This window comes from Copadichromis virginalis, linkage group LG4 (genome assembly GCF_057382275.1).
Source record: "Copadichromis virginalis isolate Kocher_CV1m ecotype Utaka linkage group LG4, C_Virginalis_male_GT1.1, whole genome shotgun sequence".
Classification (NCBI taxonomy): domain Eukaryota; kingdom Metazoa; phylum Chordata; class Actinopteri; order Cichliformes; family Cichlidae; genus Copadichromis; species Copadichromis virginalis.
Window position 1 is genome coordinate 23,321,385 of NC_140621.1, and position 24,811 is coordinate 23,346,195.

At 40.8% G+C, this 24,811-nt stretch overlaps 1 protein-coding gene across 2 annotated transcripts in view; it reads right to left on the bottom strand.

Moving 5' to 3' along the window:
* Positions 1–860: 860 nt before the first annotated feature.
* LOC146711438 (E3 ubiquitin-protein ligase rnf213-alpha-like) overlaps positions 861–24,811 on the bottom strand; it is a 45,846-nt gene continuing 21,895 nt past the window's right edge. For both annotated transcript variants that reach the window (XM_085454286.1, XM_085454285.1), the window contains exons 17-67: positions 24,557–24,740; positions 24,191–24,364; positions 23,919–24,071; positions 23,225–23,841; positions 22,819–22,978; positions 21,921–22,138; positions 21,625–21,762; positions 21,335–21,499; positions 19,584–20,856; positions 19,314–19,495; positions 19,053–19,208; positions 15,349–18,957; positions 15,153–15,277; positions 14,723–14,827; positions 14,520–14,644; positions 14,312–14,434; positions 14,148–14,209; positions 13,878–14,031; positions 13,654–13,789; positions 13,361–13,552; positions 13,103–13,233; positions 12,845–13,002; positions 12,546–12,752; positions 12,215–12,402; positions 11,980–12,100; positions 11,750–11,850; positions 11,182–11,364; positions 10,807–10,973; positions 10,603–10,705; positions 10,382–10,496; positions 10,094–10,301; positions 9,787–9,983; positions 9,570–9,692; positions 7,826–7,936; positions 7,459–7,701; positions 7,300–7,375; positions 7,170–7,204; positions 6,971–7,071; positions 6,725–6,881; positions 6,395–6,569; positions 4,995–5,089; positions 4,640–4,891; positions 4,103–4,235; positions 3,674–3,757; positions 3,414–3,594; positions 2,961–3,162; positions 2,786–2,863; positions 2,472–2,669; positions 2,178–2,267; positions 1,883–2,061; positions 861–1,792 (exon numbers count right to left, since the gene is read on the bottom strand). In XM_085454286.1, coding sequence (XP_085310412.1) covers positions 1,636–1,792; positions 1,883–2,061; positions 2,178–2,267; positions 2,472–2,669; positions 2,786–2,863; positions 2,961–3,162; positions 3,414–3,594; positions 3,674–3,757; positions 4,103–4,235; positions 4,640–4,891; positions 4,995–5,089; positions 6,395–6,569; positions 6,725–6,881; positions 6,971–7,071; positions 7,170–7,204; positions 7,300–7,375; positions 7,459–7,701; positions 7,826–7,936; positions 9,570–9,692; positions 9,787–9,983; positions 10,094–10,301; positions 10,382–10,496; positions 10,603–10,705; positions 10,807–10,973; positions 11,182–11,364; positions 11,750–11,850; positions 11,980–12,100; positions 12,215–12,402; positions 12,546–12,752; positions 12,845–13,002; positions 13,103–13,233; positions 13,361–13,552; positions 13,654–13,789; positions 13,878–14,031; positions 14,148–14,209; positions 14,312–14,434; positions 14,520–14,644; positions 14,723–14,827; positions 15,153–15,277; positions 15,349–18,957; positions 19,053–19,208; positions 19,314–19,495; positions 19,584–20,856; positions 21,335–21,499; positions 21,625–21,762; positions 21,921–22,138; positions 22,819–22,978; positions 23,225–23,841; positions 23,919–24,071; positions 24,191–24,364; positions 24,557–24,740 — 12,600 coding nt within the window. In that variant the 3' untranslated portion in view covers positions 861–1,635. The remainder of the gene's footprint in view (positions 1,793–1,882; positions 2,062–2,177; positions 2,268–2,471; positions 2,670–2,785; positions 2,864–2,960; positions 3,163–3,413; positions 3,595–3,673; positions 3,758–4,102; positions 4,236–4,639; positions 4,892–4,994; positions 5,090–6,394; positions 6,570–6,724; positions 6,882–6,970; positions 7,072–7,169; positions 7,205–7,299; positions 7,376–7,458; positions 7,702–7,825; positions 7,937–9,569; positions 9,693–9,786; positions 9,984–10,093; positions 10,302–10,381; positions 10,497–10,602; positions 10,706–10,806; positions 10,974–11,181; positions 11,365–11,749; positions 11,851–11,979; positions 12,101–12,214; positions 12,403–12,545; positions 12,753–12,844; positions 13,003–13,102; positions 13,234–13,360; positions 13,553–13,653; positions 13,790–13,877; positions 14,032–14,147; positions 14,210–14,311; positions 14,435–14,519; positions 14,645–14,722; positions 14,828–15,152; positions 15,278–15,348; positions 18,958–19,052; positions 19,209–19,313; positions 19,496–19,583; positions 20,857–21,334; positions 21,500–21,624; positions 21,763–21,920; positions 22,139–22,818; positions 22,979–23,224; positions 23,842–23,918; positions 24,072–24,190; positions 24,365–24,556; positions 24,741–24,811) is intronic.

Consider the following 24,811-nt stretch of genomic DNA (forward strand, 5'->3'; position numbering starts at 1 on the left):
ACTTTTAGCTCAGTTCTTGTATCTGAACATTTTTAGAGGGACTTTGTGTTTATTTATTTTTTTAAGTCATTTATCGCTGACTTGTTAATTATTCAAGCATAAAAAAGGGCCCATAACTCAAGGGACGAAGCAGTTTTTATCCCCAAATAGCCACAGTGAAAAGGTGGCTTGTCAAGAAGCCATTCCTAAGATGGGGAAAAAGCTGAGGTTTGCTAAATTACACAAGAACTGGACTGAAATTCAGTGGCAACAAGTTTTATGGAAGGTCTGGAGAGAGGTGCAGCAGTGAGTGCCTACAGTTATCTATAAAAAACGGTGGATCTTGTCAAAGAACCATCAGATTTTGAGCCAACATGCAATACCATTTAGAAAGCATCTGATTGGCTGATTGATTGGCTTTGTTTTTCAGCATGACAAAGATCCCAAACTGCAGTAAAAGCATTGAAAAGCACACAGTGGAACACAATCAGTCATGGATTGGCCTCTCCAGTGATAGAGAACAAAAGGCGAACAACATCCAAAAATGAGCTTTAAATATACTTCAAAAAGCCTGAAAAACTATTCCTGAAGACTAATTAAAGAAATTACAAGAAAGCTTACCTACGAGAGTTCAGGCTGTGCTGAAGAATAAAACTGGTCATACCAAATATTGACATTCAAGCTTGTACAAAATCTGATTTTTTTCCCCTTATATGCTGTATTTCCATGTATTTTTGCACATATTTCATTAAATTGTAGCCATTTCTCATTTCCAAGCAAAACAGAAAGAGTTGAAGGGTGGCTCAAAACTTCTGCACAGTACTGTGTAACAAATAACAAAACGAGTTAGGAAGCTAGAGTCAGTAAGAACTGAGACAGTGTGTTGAAAAGGAGGTTGTATTTGACACGTGTATGTTTTTGGCCTACAACCTCTGTGTAAACAAAAGAAACAAAAATCAAATGTAGGCATCATTAAAGGTTTGCTGGAAGCTGTTTATATTACAGATCCCACATACAAAAATTACTAAGAGGAGAATGGAAACAATAGAAAAAGTGAATTGAACTCAGTAAATGTACTAATTAGTAATAACAACTCAAAGAAAATGAATGGAAAAAGTGGACAGCACGATGACAAGCTTAAAGTGAAAGAAGGGCAAGTAGATGTTCTGTATATGAAGCAAAGATTACAAAAGAAACCCAGAAAATTAAATGACAAAATGTGACTGATGACTTCAGTAAAAAAGTCAGCTTGTTCCTGAAAAAGTGATTTAGATAAGTCTGATTTTACCTTCCTCAATTTAATCCACCTTTTTTCACCTGAGTAAATTAACTTACTTTTTTTAAATTCACATTAAATGTAAAGTGCAAGTAAGCAGACTTAAACTGCAGCTGCAGAGATAACATCAAAGAAAATAGAAAGTGATACAATCCAAGAAGAGATCATTAAGGGAAAAAAAGCTCACATTATCATATAGACAAGCTGTAAAATGTGTCTTATTCTATGAAGCTAGTGCTCTGTCAAAGGCACGTCTTCTCTGTATACGTGTAATTACATGACAAATGAATACTGTCATTTCAAGATGTAAACATAATCTGAGGGATTTTCATGACATCGCATACAGAATGAAAAAAAGGAATAAAGCTTAAATCTTGTTCTCATTGTCTCTGTCCGCGCTCCTGCTTGAAGGCTACGATAAACTTCCATGCTTCGACGTAATGGGCCAGGAGGATCTCTTCTGGGAAGAGCTCTTCCACATCGGCGGGAATGTCCATGTCTTTGCGCTCCATGTAAGACACCAGCGTGTCTTTCAAGCTTTAAAAGATAAAACAAGCAATTTGAATCAAATCTGCCACTGCTAGAGTAATGCATATGACAACACAATGAATAAACATGAATCTTTACCCCCAGTCAGGCCTGAAGGTATCAGTTGCATTTGGCTTTTTGAGGGACAGCACCAGGAACTCGTGCATCTCCAGGAGGAAAGTGTCAGCGCTGTTTTTAGAGAAGAAACCAATGAGCAGCCTGTGCTCGTCCTCACCCAGGGCCTGTTTGTACTTCTCTGAAACTCCTACAAACGGATCCTGATGAACACAAAAAAACACATGTATAGGAATATTGATAATAATAACTATTGACACCTTTGTACTAGATCACATCTATGCATAGAATAATACACCTCTGTGTCGGTGATGCTTACCCTCTTGAGGCGCAGCATGTTTTCTGATTTAAGTGAGGCCAGCAGCTGCCACAGTGCCACACAGTGTTTAAGGCAACACATGCCAAAGGCCTGTGGGCAAAACAATGTGAATGTGAGGCATAGAGAACATAAAGTAATTAAGATCTTGCCAGATCTTAAACTCAATGCTCCTAACTAGCAACAAAATTAAGTTTCTTTAAGCACGCTTGGCACATTTCTGTTCTGTATAAACAGTATCCACATAGCCGTCAGAAAGAAAAAGCAACAGTATAAAATAGTCTCAGATAGGCCAACCTTGAGGATGTGCTGAGCCATCTGGTTTCCCATCTGCAGCACCTCCTCCAGGTAGGAGGACAGCTGCATATGAGGCTCTCCCCCAGTCATTGCAAGGAAACCAAGGGCCACTTCCAGCATTGACAAAGCGTCACACACCTCACTGTAGGAGTGGAGCTCTCCAGCCACAGCAAAGAGAGTGAGAGTCTGAAGAGGCTCCTGTCGGCATACATCATAATGGCTGTTATCATCAGAAGCATGTACAGTATACACAATTTGTAATCTCTGATAAATAAATGCTAAGTCCCAGCATGTTACTACCTATCACAACTTACTTGTTTGACTTTTTCTTTTATGACCTTGAGGATAATCTCGTAGTTGCGATCGTGTCTATTCACTAGTGTAGGAAGGCCCTGTGGATGAAGAACAAAGAGGGGTAAACTGTGCCTTAACAAACTGTGCGTTGAATTGTCAGCAAAGCTGCTTTGCTCCTGATTCTCATTGGCTCACATTGAGAGTGATGAGAGGCTTGCCCAGCAGGAAGCGTGAGATGATCTGCTGCTCGATCTTAGGCAAGTCATACTCGTGAAGGGTCTCCTGGCCCCGCTCGATGCTGTACTGGGTGTTGGACAGAATCAGCGGCATCACATCCCTCTCCAGCTCGTAACGAATCACATGCAGGTCAGTCAGATCTGCAGGGCTTACTTTGTAGCTGAGAGAGGAATAAATAGAAAGTTTACCCAGGAGACAGTGTCTCTATATTTTGGGATTCTACTACTCTGACTCTCTTTTCAGTCTTCAGCTCTTTCCAGCTATAATTGAGATATCATAATGTTATTTTAATCCATCTATATCTTATAATTTTTGCAAACATGCCGTATGAAGTGTATAATAACTTGAGACACAGTCTTCTGAAAGCCAAAGCATACGCAAGTGAGAAAAATGTGGCATGAGCGCCCCCACCTGGTCTCCTCTCCAGTGTGCTTGTCCACACAGTATATAATGTCATTGTGCAGCGCAATTAGGTAGCTGACGAGAGCTGTAGAGCACAGGCCTGGGCCGTGTCGCCGTGGCAACAGCACCCTGAAGTCACTGTTGAGGTCCAGGTCATTCTGGCAGAACTCAGCCGGGATCTTAATCTCACCTGAAAACATTTTAAAATGACGTTAGAACGAGACGTTGGACAGGTCAGCGCTGGTGTAACAGCACTGCTGGTTGCTTACCATTGGTTGCCAGCGATACTCTGAGCTGATTCCAGGTTGTCAGGAAGATTCTGATGTGTTTTTCGTACCAGGTTTTGAGTGAAACTGCATACAAGAAGAAATCAAATAATTAATCCCTAGTGTAAAGATGTCAGCCGCACAGGAGACCCGCAGTTCACACGGTACAGAAAATTAGAACATCAACATCAGCGGCGTTCACGTGTGGAAGAGATTTTCCTCTTTATGAATAATCAATCATTGTCTCCGTCCAGGTTAAAACAACTCACTCCTTGGCAGGCAGGTTCTTAAATTGCATTCTGCCAGCTATTTAACCATGACATTTCCGAGAACAGAGGTAATTAGGAGTTGCATGGAACTTTGTATCTCTTGTGCATGAGTCACGTAGTTTAAAAGGCTGAGAAGCACTGATGTAGACAGTTAAGTCAATACCTGCTTTCTGATTGCCGAGAAATTCAGCGATGCTGCCTTCCGTTAGCTCAGCGATGTTCAGAAACTTCTTCACTAGATCCCTCTGGAGTGCCAGGATTTCAGGAAGGTGCTTCACCAGTCGGATTTCTGCTTCCTAAAAATAAATAATCAGTAATATTAATAATAATAATAATGATAGTAGTAGTGTTTTCAGATAAATTCCTGTTACGTACTCTTTGGGAAACTGTGGTTGAACTTTGTCTTGTAAGAGCTGCTTATTTGTATATGTTATATATGTTTTTTTCAATATAGCCTTTTTTTGGCAAAAAAAAAAAAGAAAAAAAAAAAGAAAAGAAAAGAAATACAGGATCCATGGAAACAAAAAAAAATAATAACGCACTTACAAAAAGTACAGAAACTATACTGATGGATATGGATTAAAAGCTCTGAAACAGATTAAACCCAATGCAGTCGATGACACAATGTAGGAGGATCACCGACAGATTTTTTTTCCTTTCTTCAACATTACAAATGCATTTTATGTTGTCATTTTCTCACCCTATGGAGGAATCTCCAGAGGACCGGCAAGGTGTCTTTGCCATCATTTTGCTCCACAATGTGGGTGAGGCTCAACAGAGACACTTTCTCCCGGCAGCTCCACACGGCAGAAACATGGATCAGAGATTTTGGAGGAAGTGAAGCCAAGAAGAGCTGAGGATCTCCAAAAATTAGCTTCATGATTGGACTGGCAGAGATACGAGAGTCAGCCCGGATAAATGTGTTCACTTCCTTTAGCTGTCTATCCAAGTGCTGCGGAAGAGCAGGTGACATGTTATGTTATGCATAGATCTTGTATAAACATATGAGGCAAGTTGTACTGTTCTGGGGAAAAAAGGAGTAAAACTTTGAGTACCTTCAGATGTGGTGTGATAATGGCAGCGCTCATTTCAATTTCCCAGCCGTTTCGTGCTTCTTTGGTTGAGAGAAGATTGTCATACTGAACAGGCCCTGAAAGGAGAGTCAAGACTATTAAAAAATCTTTTACTATGACTATTCTCAGTCTTTACAAATCTATAGATATTGACTTAAAAGCTCAAATTTGTGGCCTCTAGAGGGCACACTTTCTCTCTTCTATGCTGGACTATACTGGACAGTAGGGGTGCAGCGATACACATAATTCACGGTTCGGTTCGGTACTTTGGTGTCACGGTTCGATATTTTTTTGATACAAAAAAAAATGTTCATGCCTTTTTAATTTGTCATTTATTAAAATTCTAAATATATATTTTAACTCAAAAGTACAGTTTTTAAATTTAATGTTGCTGAAACAACAAAATAATAAAAAAATTAATCTATCTGATCGAGAAATCACTCATCTTTGGAAAAGAGAGTTTATTACAGAGAAATGTCTCTTTCCAAAATAAAAGCTATACTACAGTATACGCTTCTTCTGGGGTATATTCTCAGCAGCATATTAAACATATCAGTTCCCATAAGAAGAATCATGTGCTAACGGCTGTCTAAATGACTCGGGTAAAGTTTGTAGCATGCGTGCTTGTTGTTTTTGTCTGCTTCCACTTGTCTTTGCACTAGGATGATGTCGGCGTAAATGTGCAGTCATATTGGTTGTGTTCCCACTAGTGCTTTCAGGTTAATCTCGTTGAAATGACGTTAACGCCACAACACGGCAAATCTCCGTTAACGAGCTACCGCGGATCGCCCCGTGCCTGGGGCTGGACGGCCAACACGTTAACGAGCTAACTGTGCTAACACACTAGTTCCCACCAATGTAATTGAGCATTGCGTGGCACATCCGACATACTGTTTTACTTTTGTCCATGACGCACTTACCTTCAGGGTCATACGTCACATGAAAACCAAAATAGTTCCAAACGCCAGATCTGAATGAGGGTGGGGGAGGTTCAATTTGCCATGTTGCAAGGTGAGCTTAACTTCTGTCTCGCTAGCTTGCCCTGCGCTCAGTGAATCTGCGTTCGACTACTCCGCCTAGGCTGCACCGTCGAGCGCAGATCCACTGAGCGCTCAACACAGACAGCATCGTCAGAAGGAAAGTTGATAAAATAAATTAAAAATTTTGTATTGTTTGATACATATGCGTACCGAACCGAAAGCACTGTATCGAACGGTTCAATATCGATACGAGTATTGTTGCACCCCTACTGGACAGCTATTCAAAGTCCAATCGGATTGTTTGAGCTTTGTTATCAAAATGCTTCCATAATTATTGACACAGGACTTCACTGGTATCTTATATTTGTAGAGAGCTGCAGTATTAGTGTAGCTTTTACTTACATCTTTGCTGCTGGTGTGTCTCCAGGAGGCTGTTGATGACCAGGTGAACAGTGCTGATTGTGTCGTCTGTCCCCTTACCCAGACTTCTGATGAGGTGTTTCATGTCCTTTCTCAGATGAGCGAGTAGAAACTCTCCTGCATCTTGGACTTGAGGTTTGATAATGGCAGAAATAGACTAGAAGGAAAACAAAAGCAGATGACTCTCCACCTTTCTTACTACAAACAGTGGATTATAAACAGGCTTTTAACATTACCTTGATGGAGATTACTTGGATAATTTGTGGTTGCTGAAAAACAGCACTTTCAAAAACTCCGTTCTGTTTGTGTTACCTGTGGTTGGCTGCAGGAACCAAGCAGCATGGCCATGTGAGTGAGCATGCGAATGATGGTGAAGGGAACGGGAGAAATGCTCTTGGTGTCCAGCATGTCTGGATTGTCTCTACGTCCGGGGTCGCCGAGGACGTGGCCTGTTTGAGTGCGGTCACCCCTGTCAGAAGACAATAAACAAATAAATACTGATGAATATGTTTATTTTGCTACTTTCCTCTTTCCACTTGAATTCTGTAGGACACTTACTGGACTTGCACAATACGAAATCCTGGCACAGGTGCGTGGTTATTCCCTCCAATCACTGCACCACAGTCTACACAATGACTTGTTTGCATGGGCTGGCCACACTAGAGGAATAGAAAGAGTTTCAAATAAATATGAAAGGGATACCAGCAAAAACAGACTTTTTAAAAATGGATTATGAATCCAACTGAAGCTAACATACCTCACCAATGGTGCAGGGGTGACCATTTGGACAGTCTGTGTTAAAAGTATAAAACAATACGACAAAGGTGTTTAGCACATCACCTCCTATCATCACATTAGAGGTTTTTTGTCTTTTTAATAATACTTACGATACCACTGCAAGTGACCCATAGCTTGTTGAGCCACTGCTAACATGTCCTCCGGCATGGTGGGCAAGAAAGCCGCCTGTACCAACAGATGCATTCCATATATTTATTTTTTAAAAATATACACAGGTTTTGATCACTTACAACAGCGATTATACATACCTGCATGTTTGCAGGTGTCATAGCTAGCTGCTTCAGTGGAGCCAAGATTCCTTGGTTTCCACAGAGCAAGACAGCAGCTAAGTGAACAGCCAAGTCCACCGACACACACTGGGCACCAGAGACCCCGCAGCGAAGAGCCAAGGGCCCGATCTGGTTGGTTACCAGAGACAGGGCAAAGGCCTTCACCTGCGGGCTGGGAAGGAATTTTGATTTCTGGATGTAGCTCATCAGGGCCTCGACTTGCTATTGGTAAAAAATATACACACAAATACTTAAATACTGAATGAAGACAAACTGAAAACTATAACCTAAAATAAGATAAGATATGATGTTATTTTATTTAGCGTAACTAAATTAGAAAACCTACTTCAGGCTTGGGATGGAAGCTCGCATTGGTTTCTCTGTAGAGAGCGGTGACTTCTCGATACAGTGCCAAGAGAAGATAAACTGTTTTCCACTGTGGTGGGCATTTGCACCGCTATAAAGACAAAGCAAAAGACCCACACCATTATGCACACAAATTTAGATTCCTGGGGTCTGTTCTTCGTACCTCGCTTACTACATCCAAGATCAAATGACACATCCAAGATCAAATCATCGCGCCAACTTTGAGCTCGCTATTCCGGTTCTCCGAACACACCTGTTTGTTGACGATTAGTATAGCTGGATGAAGTAATGTGAGATCACTGGGTGGCTTAACAGGGGCTACGCATCGAGAGTAGAAACACTGATCGGCAACCCTTTGATTGGTCGGCGAAAATGTCGAAGGAGCGCACTCGGTATTTTTCGGCAGCAGAGCAAGAACTCTTGATTGAGGGATTTCAGGAGTTTCAGAGTTTAATTAAAACGCAAGGGAACACTGCAAAGGCTGCAAAAGCAAGGAGAGAGGGCTGGCAGAAAGTTGCTGACAAATTAAACTCTTAAGTAATTTAATAATAACAATAATAATGGAGTGGATTGATATAGCGCTTTTCAAGGCACCCAAAGCGCTTTACCACGCCACTATTCATTCACTCTCACATTCACACACTGGTGGAAGCAGCTACGGTTGTAGCCACAGCTGCCCTGGGGCAGACTGACAGAAGCCAGGCTGCCATATCGCGCCATCGGCCCCTCTGGCCATCACCAGTAGGCGGTAGGGTAGATTTATCATATCACACTATATTATCCAATATTATATTACATTATGTCCTCTTTCACATTAGAGCCACAACAGGACCCACTAGAACATGGGAACAAGTAAAAGTGAAATATAAGAATATTCTACAGAATGGTAATATTTATCACTTATATTGCTTTTAGTCTCTTGGAAAGAGACCCTGAAATAATCTGTTTGTTTATAACAGCAACCAAGAAAAGGGCAGAGCAAAAAAAGACAGGTGGTGGTCCTGCATCCCCTCGTCAACAAGTTGGTTAAGTAAATAATACCCTCATGGGAAAATCGATATCTCTCTATGAGCACACTGTCGCGCTGAGCTAAAGGATCCTGTCTATCCCGCAATATACGCTGAATTCTGAAAACTCTCCTTATCAATCTTGCACCTTCTGCAATGGGTGGCTCGCGTAAACGGACAGGACATGGCTGCGACAGACTTCCCAAATCCACCTTCGCTTTTATAGCCGTGGTCTCCCATCTTGATTACATGAAGTAATTTACTATTACTACTCTAAAATATGAATTACATCTGAAATAATCAAATACATTAAATAGAATGATTAATAGTACATTTCCCTTTTTTTAGGAAATGACATGTATGTATCTGAATGAAATGAATAAAAGAATCAAATACTGCATTATCTTTAGGTATATTGATAATATTTATTTATGGAAAAACAGTGGAAAAATATCGCTGTTGCTTTCATATAAATGAAGCGGACATACCTGAATGGCCGCGATCTAATCCTGTTTACATAAAGTAAACCTGCTCCCAAGCAGGTTTACGCTTACGGATCTGTTGCTATGACAGCAAGTCCCGGATGAGCTTCGGAGAACCGAACGATCCAGGATCACGCGAAATCGTCAACAATCAAATCCAGCTAACTTACTTAGCGAGGTACGAAGAACGAACCTCTGATTCTGAATTTCCACCAAGAAAACGATGCAACATTACCTCGCAAGCCTCATCCAGTCCATCCAGTTTGGCTTCCATAACTACTTTTGCAACAGCATTTCTGATGGTCTTGTAATCTTCCCCACACACGAGATACTGATCTATTGGTGTGACTTCTTCATCCTGGGTAGAGTGAAATGAAAATGAGTTATTTTGAATAAAACTTTTATCGTTTATCTTCTTTATAAGCTGAAAATCAAACGGTTGCTAAGCGAACCTTTTTCTGAATTTCCTTAGGAAAGATCCAACTCATTTGATCCGATTTGAGGAGCTTCTTGACGAACTCTACTCCAAACTGACTGCACATCTTACGGATCAAATAGACCCGATACCAGTCATTTCCACTCCGCCTACACAAGTCTATGACGCTGGTCAAAAAAGCTGTGCTTCCATTCTGGCCAACTTCTCGGGATCCTGGTATCAAATAAAATCAAAGTAATGTGTTTGTAAAAAGGAGAACATTCCTGACACATTGTAGGAGTATGACACACAATAAGAGTGTGTAACTCATTAAAAATACGCACCTGGAGCTCTCAGTTTTTCCACAAACATGCTCACTGCCATATCGAGATCCATACGCACTCTGGCCACCTGCTGCAGGTACTCTACAGTAGCTGTTTCAGAAAGCTGATCACGAGACTGCAAGAAATCAGTCAAGAAGGCGCTTTCATCCTGCAGACATGCCTGCTGGTCTGCAGTGGACCTGAACTGCATCCTTTCAAACCTGGAATCCTAGAAAAATAAACATTTAAAAAGGCATTTTAATAAAATCCACAATCAAATCCACATGCAGCTTGCGTGTTAGCGCATACCTCCAAGCAGTTAATGTACAAGGTGTAGAGCTCCGTTTTATCCATCTCCTCCAAGATGTTGCTCCGCTCAACTGCTGTCAGATGCTGCTGCAGGTACTTTTTTACATCATCAAAGCTTCAAAAACAGTCAAGGTTAAACACAAATTAGAAACTGCACTGCGCAGACATAATAACACCTCATGCAATAACCAAAAAAAGGGAGGAAAGAAAAGGGACCTCACCTGTACTTCAGAAGAAGTTTGAGCACTACTGACCGCACCACCGGATTTTTATCCACAGAGTCGTCAAACGGAGAAAGTGCCTTTGTCAAAATCTGCTTATTGCCTAAAAATACATAAATCTATTTAGAACTAACAAAACATATAGTTGTACAGTCGCACATGGATGTGTTTCACATACATGGTGGAAAGAAAGTAATAGAGTACCTCTCAGAATTGGGACAGCGCCGGGCTCCACCATGAGAAATGACAGCAAATGAAGAATGACAGCTGAGCAGGGTGGAGAATTATCCTTGAAACACACAGTCGACACCAGGTCTATGAAGAAAGCATTGCACTTGTTCCTGAACTGGGTGTGTTGTTTGATGGGAATCCTACATGAAAGAAGATTTACAAAAGTCACACAGATGTCTTAAAGCACATCACAAAACACATCTAATCAAAAACAAGGTACTTAAACACAACATAACTAAACAGCAGCAAAAGGCAGATCAAAATTTTTTGTATTGTGTGGGAAGAATTGAATGATATCTTTGTTCATTACACGTGGGAGGTTGGCCTTATTCACATATAGTTACCAACCTTATATCATCTGAGGGAACCAAGGGGAAGTCATCGTTAACTGGCTGCATGCAGAGAGGACAGTACATCTGTCCAGGCACCAACCACATTTTGATACAGGCTACACAGTAGATGTGTTCACATGGCAGGCAGAGCGGGTCCTGGGGGTCTCCCATACACACTGGGCACAGTGTAAGACCAAACCTGGGGGAAAAAAACCCCAAAAAACAATTATAACATTTACAAACAATTATAAATTCTGATGTTCGGTAGTGAAATATTACTATTTAAAGCTATGATATGAAACTGAAATTAGACAGCCCTCCTCCTGCAGTGCTTCCTTCTATATTCTAAGCCCCTAGATGTTAAAATAGGTCAATATAACAATAAATTGTTAAAAATAGTACCTTAGCTTCCAGCAAGAAAGAAAATGCTAATTTTTGGCCATTAAAACTTTGATTTCAGTTCATTCGTACCTTCTACAACCTTCTTAAAGCAACCAAATACAATGCTAAATGTGCCCAGAAGCGCTAAAGTACAGGATGAGAGATTCTGTTAACACACAACATGTATAAAAGTCGATGTTTACCTGAAGATGCGTTCGATGGCTCCATCTTTGCAGATTTTGAGCAAACGAATTACTGCCTCGAACGTCTCCTGAGTTTTGAGGTCTGAGTTTTTTTCCAGTATCTTGAAGGGAGAGCAGAGGCAATACATGTTTATTATGGGTGAAGAAAAGACTGTGGTTATCGTGAAGAATGCTTTATGGTAATTATCTGTACTGTTAAAAAAAATTTAATACAAAGAACCCAGACGCACCTGGCCAAGCCGCCCAGTGTTCTCCAAAACTAAAGGAGACAGTTTCTTCTCCAGCTCCTCTATTCCCAACAACATGTGCTCCACAAACAGAGACAGAGAAAATATCCGATTCCATCCAGCTCTAAAAGACATAAAACAAATAACCTTTCAATGCAGCTCAAGTGGTTACCTAAAGACAAACTAAAAACCTCAGACTTGTGATGATTTGGACATTTTTTCCTTAAGCTTTACTTACTGGACTCTCTTGGCGATTATCTTGCTTCTCTCTCCATAACGTCTCACGCTGTCCTCTGAGCAGATTAACTCAATAGCAACCTGGATTTTTTTCACCTGCCTGAGCCAGGCTTGTCTTCGGGCATCTGTGTTCAAGTCTATGGGCTCCAGGTACTCCACACACGCAAACCCAGCATACACATCGAGTACCTTGGAGACAGGAGAACAAAACCAAAAAGAAATAATTACAAAACCCAAAACAAAACAAAAAAAAAAAATAGAAGATTGTTGATGAGAAATTAAAAATCCTTCAAAGAAACAGAAAATAAAAACACTATGTAAATAAGGATTACCAGTTCAAACCCGTCTCTGGCATTAGGATTCATCAGGAGGTTTTGGGTCAACTGAGGTACAATGCACATCACTCTGCAGAGGTTCTGGAGCCGGTTTTTGAATTCATGATATGCAGCATGGACCCACGGAAGAGACGTCACCGCTTCAGTGTCACTGAGCTGCAACCGCAGTTCGTTAACACAAGAATTCAAAGCACCACACAGGAGCTAGAAAAATAAATAACATGCATTAGTATATACTGTCACACACAATCTCGCCAACATCAAATGAAAAACAAAATAAAAACAAAACAAAAAACCTGAAGATCTTCCGGAGAAGTGACATTCATTGTCATGGAGATGAAATCCTGAAGGTAGCGCTGGAAAAACTCAACCTGCATCTCTGGGTCTGCTTTCGCTATGTAGCGGCCGAGCGGTGTCTTCCAAAAGAACTTAACAAACTCTTCCTGAGTTTGCCCTGGAAGAAATATGCATTTAATGTAAAAACAAAACAAACTAACAAACCAAAAACACAACATCACTATATAAATTATATAGTGGCTTAAACAAACCACTACCTTCATGTTGAAGTGCATGAACCCAGAGCTCTTCCAGGTAGTCCTTAATCCTCCAGCTGAATGGCATGCTGCAGCTCATGTTCTTATCTTGGGCAATGTAGTGCTGTACAAGGATGGTTCTCGTCTCAGAACTGTAAGCAGTTTAAAAAAAGCAAAGTGAACATCAGACATCTTTAGGTACAAGAATGTACTTTTTTAAACAAAACAATTATTACACATTATTACATGCACAATAATTACATTATTAACAACACTTACGTGTGGTCTAGTGTTAGATGTGAGATTTCCAGCAGCTTTTCATTGCCAAAGATATCTAACCACAGCTTCTTAACAGATTCACCACAGCGGGTATCAAGCAGGAGGTCCATGTTTTGGTCACGGTCTATGAGCGAAACTAGATGCGCCAAGAGGGGGACGACCACAGCCTGAACACGCTTCCATAAGGTGTGTCTGTCATGAATGGAGAAAAAAAAAGTTTACAGTGGTTTTCAAATAAATATAGGATAATACTGTATATTAAACTGCATATTACACAAGACCGAACCACTCACCTAAAGGTGCCTCCTTCTTGCAAGGCATCGATGTTTGAGGCCTCCTTGAAGACCCAGTTGCTGGATGAGAAAGTGTTGCCGTCGTGAGTCACCAACAATGAGTGAAGATGCCGCTTCACCACTTGTAGGAATTCACCTGACAAATTCAGATAGAATAATTAGCATTAGCAAAAGCAAAAAACAAAAAAAGCAACAACAAGTACTGAAAAAAGTTTTGTTACTACCTGTTATTTCGTCATTGTCACTCAGGAGTGCCAGAAGGATCTCTACTCTCCGAGTACTGCGGAGGCCACTTTCCACCTGGTCCCTCAGCATGGCTACTGCACTCTGCACACAGCTCCTCAGCAATGCTGTAGTGTCCACAACACTTTCCCAGGTCTGCAGAAGAAGAACACACTAGTTAAAATCTAGTGTTAAGATTAATCCCCAATAAAATAGCATGTCATTCATGTAAGAAAACAATGTGATGACCATGCTGGGATTTATAGACTTACATTTTCCTCCTGCACAGTTTCCTCCTGTTCACTCTCAGAGTACATGTCATCAGTCTCCATGGCTTTAACAAAAATGTTGTAATTTAATACACAATACTGTAAAGTGAACAATATATATGGAGACAACAACATAATTTTATATAAATGATTTATCATTAACTAACCTTCAGCCTGAGGTGCCTTTGTTTCAAACATTTGACTGATTGTCATGTTTTGCAAAGTTTTGATGTCGGAAACAATGTCTTTAGAGCGTCTGAGGTCATCAATATGAACTGATCTCCAGGGGCCTGTGAATATTAACATGGCTCAGCTTATTGTCCACTCTTTACACTACATAATAAAAAAATATAGTCCATGTTGCATAAGCCTTACCGCCATGAAAGCCAATGTAAGAAGTCCCTCCTTCCATTCTTGGCAGTCTGGTGATGAAGTACACAAATACCTTTCTACTTGTGTTCTCCTGGGTTATCTTATTGATCTCATTAATCGATGAATACCTGGAAATGAACGGCAAAAGTTAATATGGCCAAACCACATGGTAGCTAAAAGCCCACAAAAAAAAGTGTTGGACCTACTTTGCAGATGCAATGAGGTTGGCGCTGAGACTGGCTTCATCAAAATCACTCTGGACGATGAGGACCCTGTTGCTGCTGCTTTTATTCTCAGCTGTGAGGAAGTTCCTACAAGACGAGAAGGACTTGGTTTGTACACTGTAACACATCTCAAGATCATAGTCAGTTATTCTCATGCAATATTTGCTGCTAAACATATTCTAAAAATGTAAATGTCAAAATGTGCCAATAGATTAAAACAATCACAATAATCTTTAAATTCAGTAACAAAGGGATATGTCTCATTAGTTAGTAATGTTTACATTACTAGATATTAGAACTAGTCTATCACTGTTCATACTAGGACATGTTTCACAGCTTCTATTGTACTTTATTGTGTGAATGTAAAAAAAAAAAAAGAGAGTAAAATTATACATTCCGTAGATAAACAAACCTTATCTTCTTCAAGAAGGAGTGCTCTGTGTCAAACTGCTGGAGTGAGAGAAGCTCAACACTGTGCAACATCTTCTCCAATGGTTCGAGGTCAAAAGCAGTCAAAAGTCTGGAGAATGTTGTCACCTGAAGTGTAAAATTACAATTAGACCGTATGTTTTTGTGTTTGTGTATATAAAATTGTCAAATTTAGTTACCTCTGTGAAGAAGGAGCAAGAATGGGCCTCCTGTCTTATGTGAGCAAGTATGTAGTCAGCCAAACAGCTGTTACTCTGCTCTTCAAAGTACATCCTGGCCAGATATTCACTTTCCACTTTTGGAAGGGCTGTACTGTCCAACCTTACCACAGAGTCTGGTGTAGCACATTTGAGCAGTATGAGTTTAGCCTCGTCGAGCATTCTCCTCTCAGAATCTGAGATTTCTAAACTGTCCTTCTGGTTCTCTATTACTTGGAGAACTACAGAAGCACATGTGTCTGAGTGGTACCCAATGAATACGTCTGGGGGTTTATATTTGTATGTCTGAGCTGCCGCTGCATGTTGGCTGCTGAGAGTTACAAAAAGCTGGACCCATTTCTCCAGTTCCTCCACCATCCTCTTCTGTTCGGTTTTCAGAACAGTCTGGATGTCCAGGTAGTGCTTCTCCAGCCTGTTAATGAGAGGTATTGGGAACTGTTTGTAGACCACTTCTCTTTCCTCAATGACGATTAGCCGGAAGTCTTTGTGAACCCTGCATTTTACACGATGGGTTCCCAGTCCAAGGTCCACATATTTCTGCCCTCCCAAGCAAACATAGTATTGGTTGAGGGCATCATAGAGACTTTCATAGAGATTCTGCAAGTTTAAGAGCACAACCGTTTGTCCTGTTTCCATGCATATCTTTACTCTGTTGATGTTGCGACAGATCTGGGTATACTCTTGGTCTTTTGGGAAGCTGGAACCAAAGATAATTTCTGGTTGACCACTTTCTGAAAAGAAGGACTGCTGCAGGATCTGCAGGGCTGCATAGTTTTTAGTTAGCACCAGGAGGTATCGACATTCTTCTTCCTGTCCAACTGCTTCAATGTTTTCTCTCACAAACTCAATGGTACTGATGTTCTCTAGGTTTGGTGCAATCCCCAGTCTCGTAGTGAAGACAGTAACTGGATCTACATTATCCTTGCCACTGAAATTTCTCAGCACTGCTTTGACGGTTTCCTCTGGTGTGGGCTTTCGCTTAGAAGCCTTTGCGACCGCAAAGATCATCTTTATCAAGCTGTAGTAGTCACGTAAGCCAAAAAATCCTTTGCCTTGTTTGCGGCAGATGTTCAAGTAGGCTCTTGCAAAAGGTTGGAAGAAATCCCTGACCTTCTCCAGAACCACTGCATCAGAGGAGCAGATTCCTTTAGCACTTTCAATGAGTTCCCTCTCGTCAGGGTCCCCACGGGACACAAAAATGCCTCGGTTCATCTTTGCAGGGTCCAGCGCCCAGTTGGAGATTCCAATAAATCCAACCTTTTTGTGTGGTAGTGGCTCATCATCAATGCATCCCTCCTCCAGCAATGGATGAAGAGTTTTCAGCGGCATCTTTGGAGAGTCCTCTGCAAGCCCGATCTCATCAAGAACCACAACTGAGATATACTCATCCAGGTTTTTACCTTCCTGAAAACGTCCGCATTGCTTAAATGTATTAATGATGCCTTCTGGTGTTGAGTGAGGGCTACACTGGAAGGACACCAAGTGGATCTGTTTGAGCTTTTTGTACAGGTCAGAATGAGCAGCTTGACCCTGCATTGCATCTGCCACCAAAGTTTTAGACAGAGATTTTGAACTTCCAGGTTTGCCCACGAGGAAGAGAGGGATTCTCAGTTCAATGCAGAGAACCATCATGAAGACGTTTTCTTTCAGGGCACTATTTCTTGCAATTGTATCCCCCATTGGCACACCACTCAAAAGTAAATCCTGCATGAGTGAGATTTCCTGCATCACCTTTGATGGACTGTATAATGCTGGAAGACTTTTGCTGATTTTCTGCCTGTATTTATCCTTATTTTCTAAACAGGCATGGTAACACACTCCAATGGCCATGACTAGAGACCAGAGAACAGGGTCTCGGCTCCCAGGCCATGTTGGACGCATTTCATCCTTCTCAACATTTCTATCATTCTCAAACTTTTTAAGCTCCGCAAAAAACATTTCATGGTTGTCATAGAACCAAACAAAAGCTTGCATGCAACGTTCAACATCTCTCAGGCTGACGAAGCTGCATTCATCATTTCTCGCACGCATGTACTTCTGTGAAGATGAAAGTACATCAGTGATCCACTTGATATGACATTCATCAATGGCTTTTTTTTCAGCAACTCTTTGTACAATCTGCTGGATGTATATTTTCTCTGTGTGATCATTTAACTGCCCGAAGTCCCATACCAGGGGAATCATGCTTGGTGGCAGTGCTTGAACTCTATACACCAACTGGCGGAGAGGAATAGATCCAAGTTTTTCGTCCGTCTCTTCTGCTCGAACTCGGTACCCAAGGCCTGCAGATTCCAACCTTTGAATCATCTCATCTGTGTGTTTTCGGTAAGGATTGCATGCAGCAATAATCTGCAACCCAGTGTTGGCTGTCAAACTTTCCCCCTTTACAGTCTTATCACAGAGGACCTCCTTAATACTGCTGATGGCCTCTGTAGTGTTGGCCTCATCAAAAAACAGAACGGAGTCAAACCCATAGTCGAGTTTGTTGATCGAAGCAATGTCTTCTGCTTCTCTCACTTTGGTGTAGATCATCTCTGAAGTTGTCCCTCCATGCACCTTGACAAGTTTCAAGTTCTCAGTGGCCACTCCACTCCTCCGGAGTTCACAAAGGAATTTGATGAGCCTTGTTTTACCACACCCTGTTTCTCCCATGATAATGACAGGGATACCGCATCTGAACCGCATGTGGATTGCGAGCATCTTCAATATGTTGTCAGTTGTAAGCTCATAAGTTTCATCTGGATCAAGAGGCCACTGGATACCAAGAACACTACAGATTCGCTCTATTTTCTCTGCTCTTGGAAGGCGATCAAAGTCAATGTTGAAGGGGACTCTTTGCAGCTTTAGACCTTCATACAATGCCCTTGTCATGACATTTCTTTTAATCACCCTGTTAGAGGTTGGGTCAATGGCATCAACAAAGTTCTGCTCATTGAGCTGAAGATGGAAACCAATAAAGGTCATGGACTCATGGTCATCATTAAAGAATATGTATGGATGTGGTTCTGTTTCCCATCTTTTCCTGATAAGAAAAGGAGCCAAGTCTTCATCTCTGACACCAGCCAGATCGATTTCCAGCCTGCCAGGACTCTGGTCAGAAATGCTGAGTGATGGAGAGGCAAAATCCTTTGCCATCAGAATCATGAAATCTACCACAAAGGTTTTGAATCCGGTTAGTGTGTCCCCAGTGAAAGTGACATCACAAAAAACAGACGTCTCACAGTCTTTCAGCTGAAGGTTGAGAAACCATGCAAAATTTCTTAGTTCAGCCCAGGATGGATCCATTATGCCGCAAAACATGAGAAGCATCTGAAGACATTCAACATGTGTCCCCTCAACTTTGTTATAAGTGAATACATCTAGATTAATGTGGTTATGAAACCGCGTGAGATACTGGTATGGTCTCTGAAAAGCCTCGCTCCTGAATTCTTCATCATCCATCAGTGGGTCATCATTGCTCACAATGGTGGGATCTTCTTGCTTCCTCATCTCTAGCATTAATACCTCTTTGGGTGGCCGGCAGAAAATATTTGGGAACACATCAATGAATGAGCTTTTGATTTTTTGAGTCTATACGAGAAGAAAACAAAAACACAACTCAAGGTAAAGAACAGTTCTAAATCAGATAACAAATCATCAATGTTTGTGTTCATAAAAACTCTAACCTGAAGTGAAACATTTCTGCCCGACTTCACAGTGGACTCCAAAATCTCTACAAGGTACAGTTGCTTGTTATTGCACTTCCACATCTTTCCCTCTGAGTCCAGCAAGTATCGCAAAATCAACAGTTTGAAGAGGAACTCATGCAGGCCTTTCTGGACCTTTTCCAAAACAAACACAGTCATTTCACATTTTATGTAAGCTGCAAAGAGAAGTCATATTGAAAAGGTTACACTACGTTAAACAATCCATTGATTGATGACTACCGATGATGTGACGTCAAAATGGAACACAGTGAGTTCTTTCCTTCTAGGGGCGTCCAACAGTGATTGAAGGATGACATTCTCATTAACATTTGGCTCAATCAGGCGAATGCATTTCATCACTGATGATTTTTTGGTTGATCTCTTCAGTTTTTCATACAGCCTTCTGATGTAAAGCGATTTTCCTGCAATTTCAAAAGATCATATGGCACGTTTGAATTTTCATAAACAACTTTTTAACCATTAGTAACAGTAAATAACACCTATACATACCAACACCAGCCCTTGTGGCTGAAATGACACCAACGCAGAGTCTGTCCTTAAACGCAGCTGCGGCGCTGCACTCATCTGCTGGGACGGCATAGTGCTTTTGCAGGTAACTCTGGATTCTTGCCAAAGGTTCCTGTGGAACCATGTGCAATCTGTACTGGCTGAAGGCTGATGGAAGGTAGGTATGTTCTCTTTCTGAGCTGCAAATGATAACAAGTCTATAATCCTTTCTACTCTGCATTTTCATTCGCTGAAAAAAGTTCTCAGCTTTAGAGCTCACATCATAAGGGAGGAGATCTCCATACAGTAAACAGTATATCTTCTGTCCTCTGTAGCCTGTGCTGAGACAGCGTCTGAGAAATAGCTCCACCTGTTCATATGGTGTCATGGAGTTGCATAAAAGGACTTCATCATACGTGGGAAGTGTCTCATTTTCACTGCTCATGTAAATGGAAATGCAAGATGACAACACCTCATCATGTGGGCAAACAATGAGGTTTGGGTTTCCAACAGCCAGACCTCTGGGAACATGTCTATTTATGAAATTCCCTGTGTCATCGTCAGAAATGTCTTCTTCTTGACTCTCGTTGTGTTTGTTGGCCAGGATATCCAACAGTCTTCCAAGATTTTTTATATCAAGAATGTGGGGGAGAAAATTTCTCATGTCTTTCATATAAGCATTCCATATGTGATCAAATTTTGGTAAACCTTCTGCCTGTTCTACGAGACTTGCCAGAGGACCCATTTGGCTGGTGAAGTCTGGGTCTTCCCCCTCACTGCTTTGCACCACAACAAAGGTCTGAAACTCAATGTCCTCATTTTGCTCTTCTGGTTTTTTGAGGATTTCATACTGAAGTTCATGCCAAACTTCCCTCAAATCTGAGTATGTGCAGTTCGGCTTGATGAAAGAAAGCATCATGAGAACCTGATCTTCTACATTGGTAACATTTTGCAAAGTCAGCTTGTTGCATAGGTAGACAATCTGTTCAGCTGTGTAGTAGTTAAGATAGTAATGCTGGGATCTCTGTTTGTCTACAAAATCCATCCAGAAGTCAAGACATTTCTCCATTTTCTTGCAAAGTTCAGGAAGCTTCTCTTCTATGCTGCCCTCCACAATGACACTGATAACACTGTCCAAGTTGAAATCCATCATAATGCTGGGTGCCTGACTTTTGGAACAACAGTTGATTTGCACTTCCCAGTGCCTGAACAGTGGATTCCCAGCAGTGTAAAGAGCAATGAATGCCTCAGTTAGTCTTTGAACGCTGGCAAAAACCTGAAAAACAGAAACAAGCCCAGAGTCAGCTGCAAATAAATAAGTTCAAAAAGCATACAAAGTTACACCAATTTCATTGTGGAATCAGTTTCTCTGTCAAGCATGAGTCTATGATCATATAGCTGCACATTTATGTAGTAAATAGCTCTTCTCTTTCTTTTTATAAATTTTGAATGCAATGCACTAAAGGTTTGAAATGGTAGTATATCCCAAAATTGACCTATACATCACCACATTTTTATCAAATAAATCTGAAGAGAGTTATCTGGATTTTTTGGACATGTCTTCACATGTACTGTAAATTGTAGGACCTAATTTTAATAGGTCTATATCATCTAGATATTAGCTTTTGACATTATGGATTATTGAGCATTATTGATGATGTAGACAATTTTATCAATTTAAAATAATATTTACAAAATATATTATCTGAATTATTGGAATCTCAGATACTGAAAAGGAAAATATTGCAACGTACCTCTGCAAAATAATCAACTTCACATTGCCCTTGATCCCCTTTCCCAGACATGAGCATGAGTTTATTCTGCAGCTCCCTCAAGTCCTCAAGGGAATAGCAGCGCATCTGCTGACCGCCATCATGCTCCTCTGGAATCTGCAGCTTCAGGGCAGTGTCAAGACTCAACTAGATCAGGGGGGGAAAAAAGAAATTCTCATGCATATATTTGGAGACTTTTTGTCTCACATCTTAGTCTAACATGTGTGCTGTACTGATCTAGGGATGCAATCAACTTTCACTGCATTATTTACCTTTTTTACATTTTGTGCATTGATCAAGTAGATACCCTTGTTATTGATGGTTGATGCTAAGGAGAGGGATGACAGTTCCACTGAACCATGACTGTCCTTCACAGTCTTCAACCAGTCCAAATGACGTGCACTGTCCCGCTGTAAGAAAAGATACTCTTCATAATTGTGTTGTGTTTCAGTTTACCTTTCATAAGGTTAGCCTTTACCCCAATAACCCCACTGTAAGACACTAACATTCATATCAAAGGCCATCCTGATCATATTTTTGCTTTAAGTGTTCGGAGGGATCTTCTCACCAGTTTTTTGGGTAGGTTGCTGTCATTCTCCAAAGCCCTCCAGACCTTCTTGAGCACTTCTCTGAAGGCTTTAAAACCAGAGTCTTTTTTTAGCTCATAAAGCAATGAAGAGTAGCCAAGAACTGCATCATGGAAGCACGCAACACGATCCACGTCCATATCATTCTCTCCCGCAGAGATAGAAGCCAGGTCAACAAACACTTTTAACTCATTGATATCTGCAAAATACATTTAAATAAACAGAAATAGGGTGGTGGTTAGTGGTTGGTGACATTGATTTATACCAGGACTGTTCTGAATTTGAAGCTGCTGGTAGGCTGGGGCCTTTCTATGTTGAGTTTGCATGTTCTCCCAGCGATTGTGTGAATATTCTCTGGGTCTTCCAGCCTCCTGACACAGGTCATGAACATGCATGGTAGGTTAGCTGATGATCTTAAACTGGTATGGATGTAAATGTGAGCATATAGAGTTGTCTAACCTGCATACCTGCTTCCTGCAACACAATCCTGGTAAACTTGGTGTTGTGCAGCCAATTTTTTCCTTTGTGACTTTAGAGAACCAGTCTAATTTCGAGAGGTTTCTAACTGCACGTAGCATTATACCATATTACAAAGTGTAAGATGGAGTCATTGCCATAAGAAAATGAAGCATATGTGCAGTCCATTCATTTATTTCTTGCAGTAGACACTCCCATAGTTGCTGATGTCAGTAGTTACAAAGGAAATTTTAAAAAATGTTCAGCACACTACTACAGCCATGCTCCAATGGATATTGCAGCATAGCTGTAGTAGTGTGCAATTGTAGCCCGGATGGGAATTTGGGAGTATTAAACGGGTATCACGGGTGGGGTGCTACACAATGGATAGACATTAACAAGAAAATGCATAACTACACTTACCTTCAAGGGCATCCTTCACCCATGTCACAAAGTGTCCCCTTAGTTCCAGTTCCTGCAGACACAGCCTGCGGGGTTCGGTTATGTCCACTAGAACAGTCTTTGCCTGCATCAACTCATTGTCAATCCGGCTGAGTGGCTCTTTCTGAAAGTCTATATCGTTCTGAGTGGTGGGGAGACAGGAAAACTAGAGTTACATTCTAACCATGGAAATATGATCAGAGACACTCTTCACAGGGAGCCTTAAATTAAAACGTGCTAAACGGTTTAAAATGAAGTAAAACAAAGAACTGTGCTGTTATGTTCCATCTATTATGTATATCCATCATCAAATACAATAACTCAAAGCTTGTGTGGAATGCAAAATAGCTTTTTAGATTGATAATTCTTTATACACAAAGCTACTTACAACTTCTGTGAGTGTCTCCAGAACTCTGAAGTCACCTTGAAGACCAAGTGTCTCTTTGACTTTCATGATTACTTGAGCTGAAGTCACAGCGAGATGAAGTTCGTGGTACTGCTCGATCTGTTGAACCCTGCTGTTGATCCATTGTTTGTCCCTTGATTTATTCATTCCGCACATGATGTCTAGGTCTTTTGCAAGATCTTCATACTTGCCCTTGAAAGCTTTAAAAAACTGGTTAACCTCTTCAAGCCTTATAGTGCCATCCTTCAGGTGAGTGTAGATATCTTTATAATGGTTGTAGCAATCTATGTAAATGTCATCATGTATCATTTGTAGTGTTGCCCTAATGTCCACTACCTGATGCTCATCAGGATTGTCTTCCATTTCTTCATTGGCCAGGAACTTGGCTTGTTTGTCCCAACACATTTTGAAGACAATACTGTCCCTGAATGTGTATAAATTTTCTGCCATGTTTCTGATTTCTTCGTCCAGATTGAAGAAGGTGACAATGCCAGTTATTGCGGAGGGCATCTGGTCAAACTGATGAACCTCCATGAAATGGTCCAAAGGTGTGGTTATAATGTTGACTTGTTGGTTTCCTTCCAGTTCATCAACATCAACTATTATGGAAATTAATATGGATGTTAATAATTAAGACTGATAGTTAAGACTAATGGCACAAACTCAGTCAACATACCTGTCATGTGTTCCTCAAGTTGATGGCTCTTAGTTAAGAGAACATCAACAAGCTCCTTTTCATGATATACAGCTTTTACTTCATCTTCTCTGCACTTCAACAGCCTCTTCATTTTGTCATGATCCTTGTATTGCCCAGTCTCAGAGAGGCAGTCTGTTAGTATCAAGTCAAAAACACAAACATCAATAATTATGATTACTATTAGACAACTGTACACTATACACACTTAATTTTTCAAAATAACTCTGAAGACATCTGTGATGGCAAATTACCTATCTTCAGCAGTTCTAAGAAGGCCTCACGCCTTTCCAAAATGATGTTGAGCAGGCTGATCTTAATGTTTCCTTGAACCAGTTGATTTTTCATGGCTGTAAATGAGGATATCCCTATTGCAATTCTGTCTCTGGTATCTGGAGAGAGCTGCTCAATCAGCTTTTCATCTGCTCCTGCAGTGACAGAATTTACATGTAAGTGTTTTTTCTAATACCACAGCAATGATTTCATTAACTTGAACCACAGGCTCACAAACCAAGGCCTGATTACCTACTGCAGTAAGTTGTGTGTTTATATAAGTTAAATATTGTGATAAATTTTTTTTTTTGCAATTTCAAACGCTCTGTATTTTTCTTAGCGAATACCATGGAGCTGGAAAATGTCTTTGGCAGCAGTCCAAGAGAGCAGGTGTTGAAGAACAACTTCTTCATCAGAGTGGTATTTCCCTTGACTGTCCTTTGGCCAGGATTTCTCAATAATGGCAGAGATGAGTTTCCCAAATTTGCTGTTTATTTTGAACCTCTCAAAGAGTTTTCCCTCATTCTTGTTCTTCATGTAACATAGAAAAAACACAGTGAATTATGTTTTGACACCTTGAACGTAAGAGTAATGTAAATCCA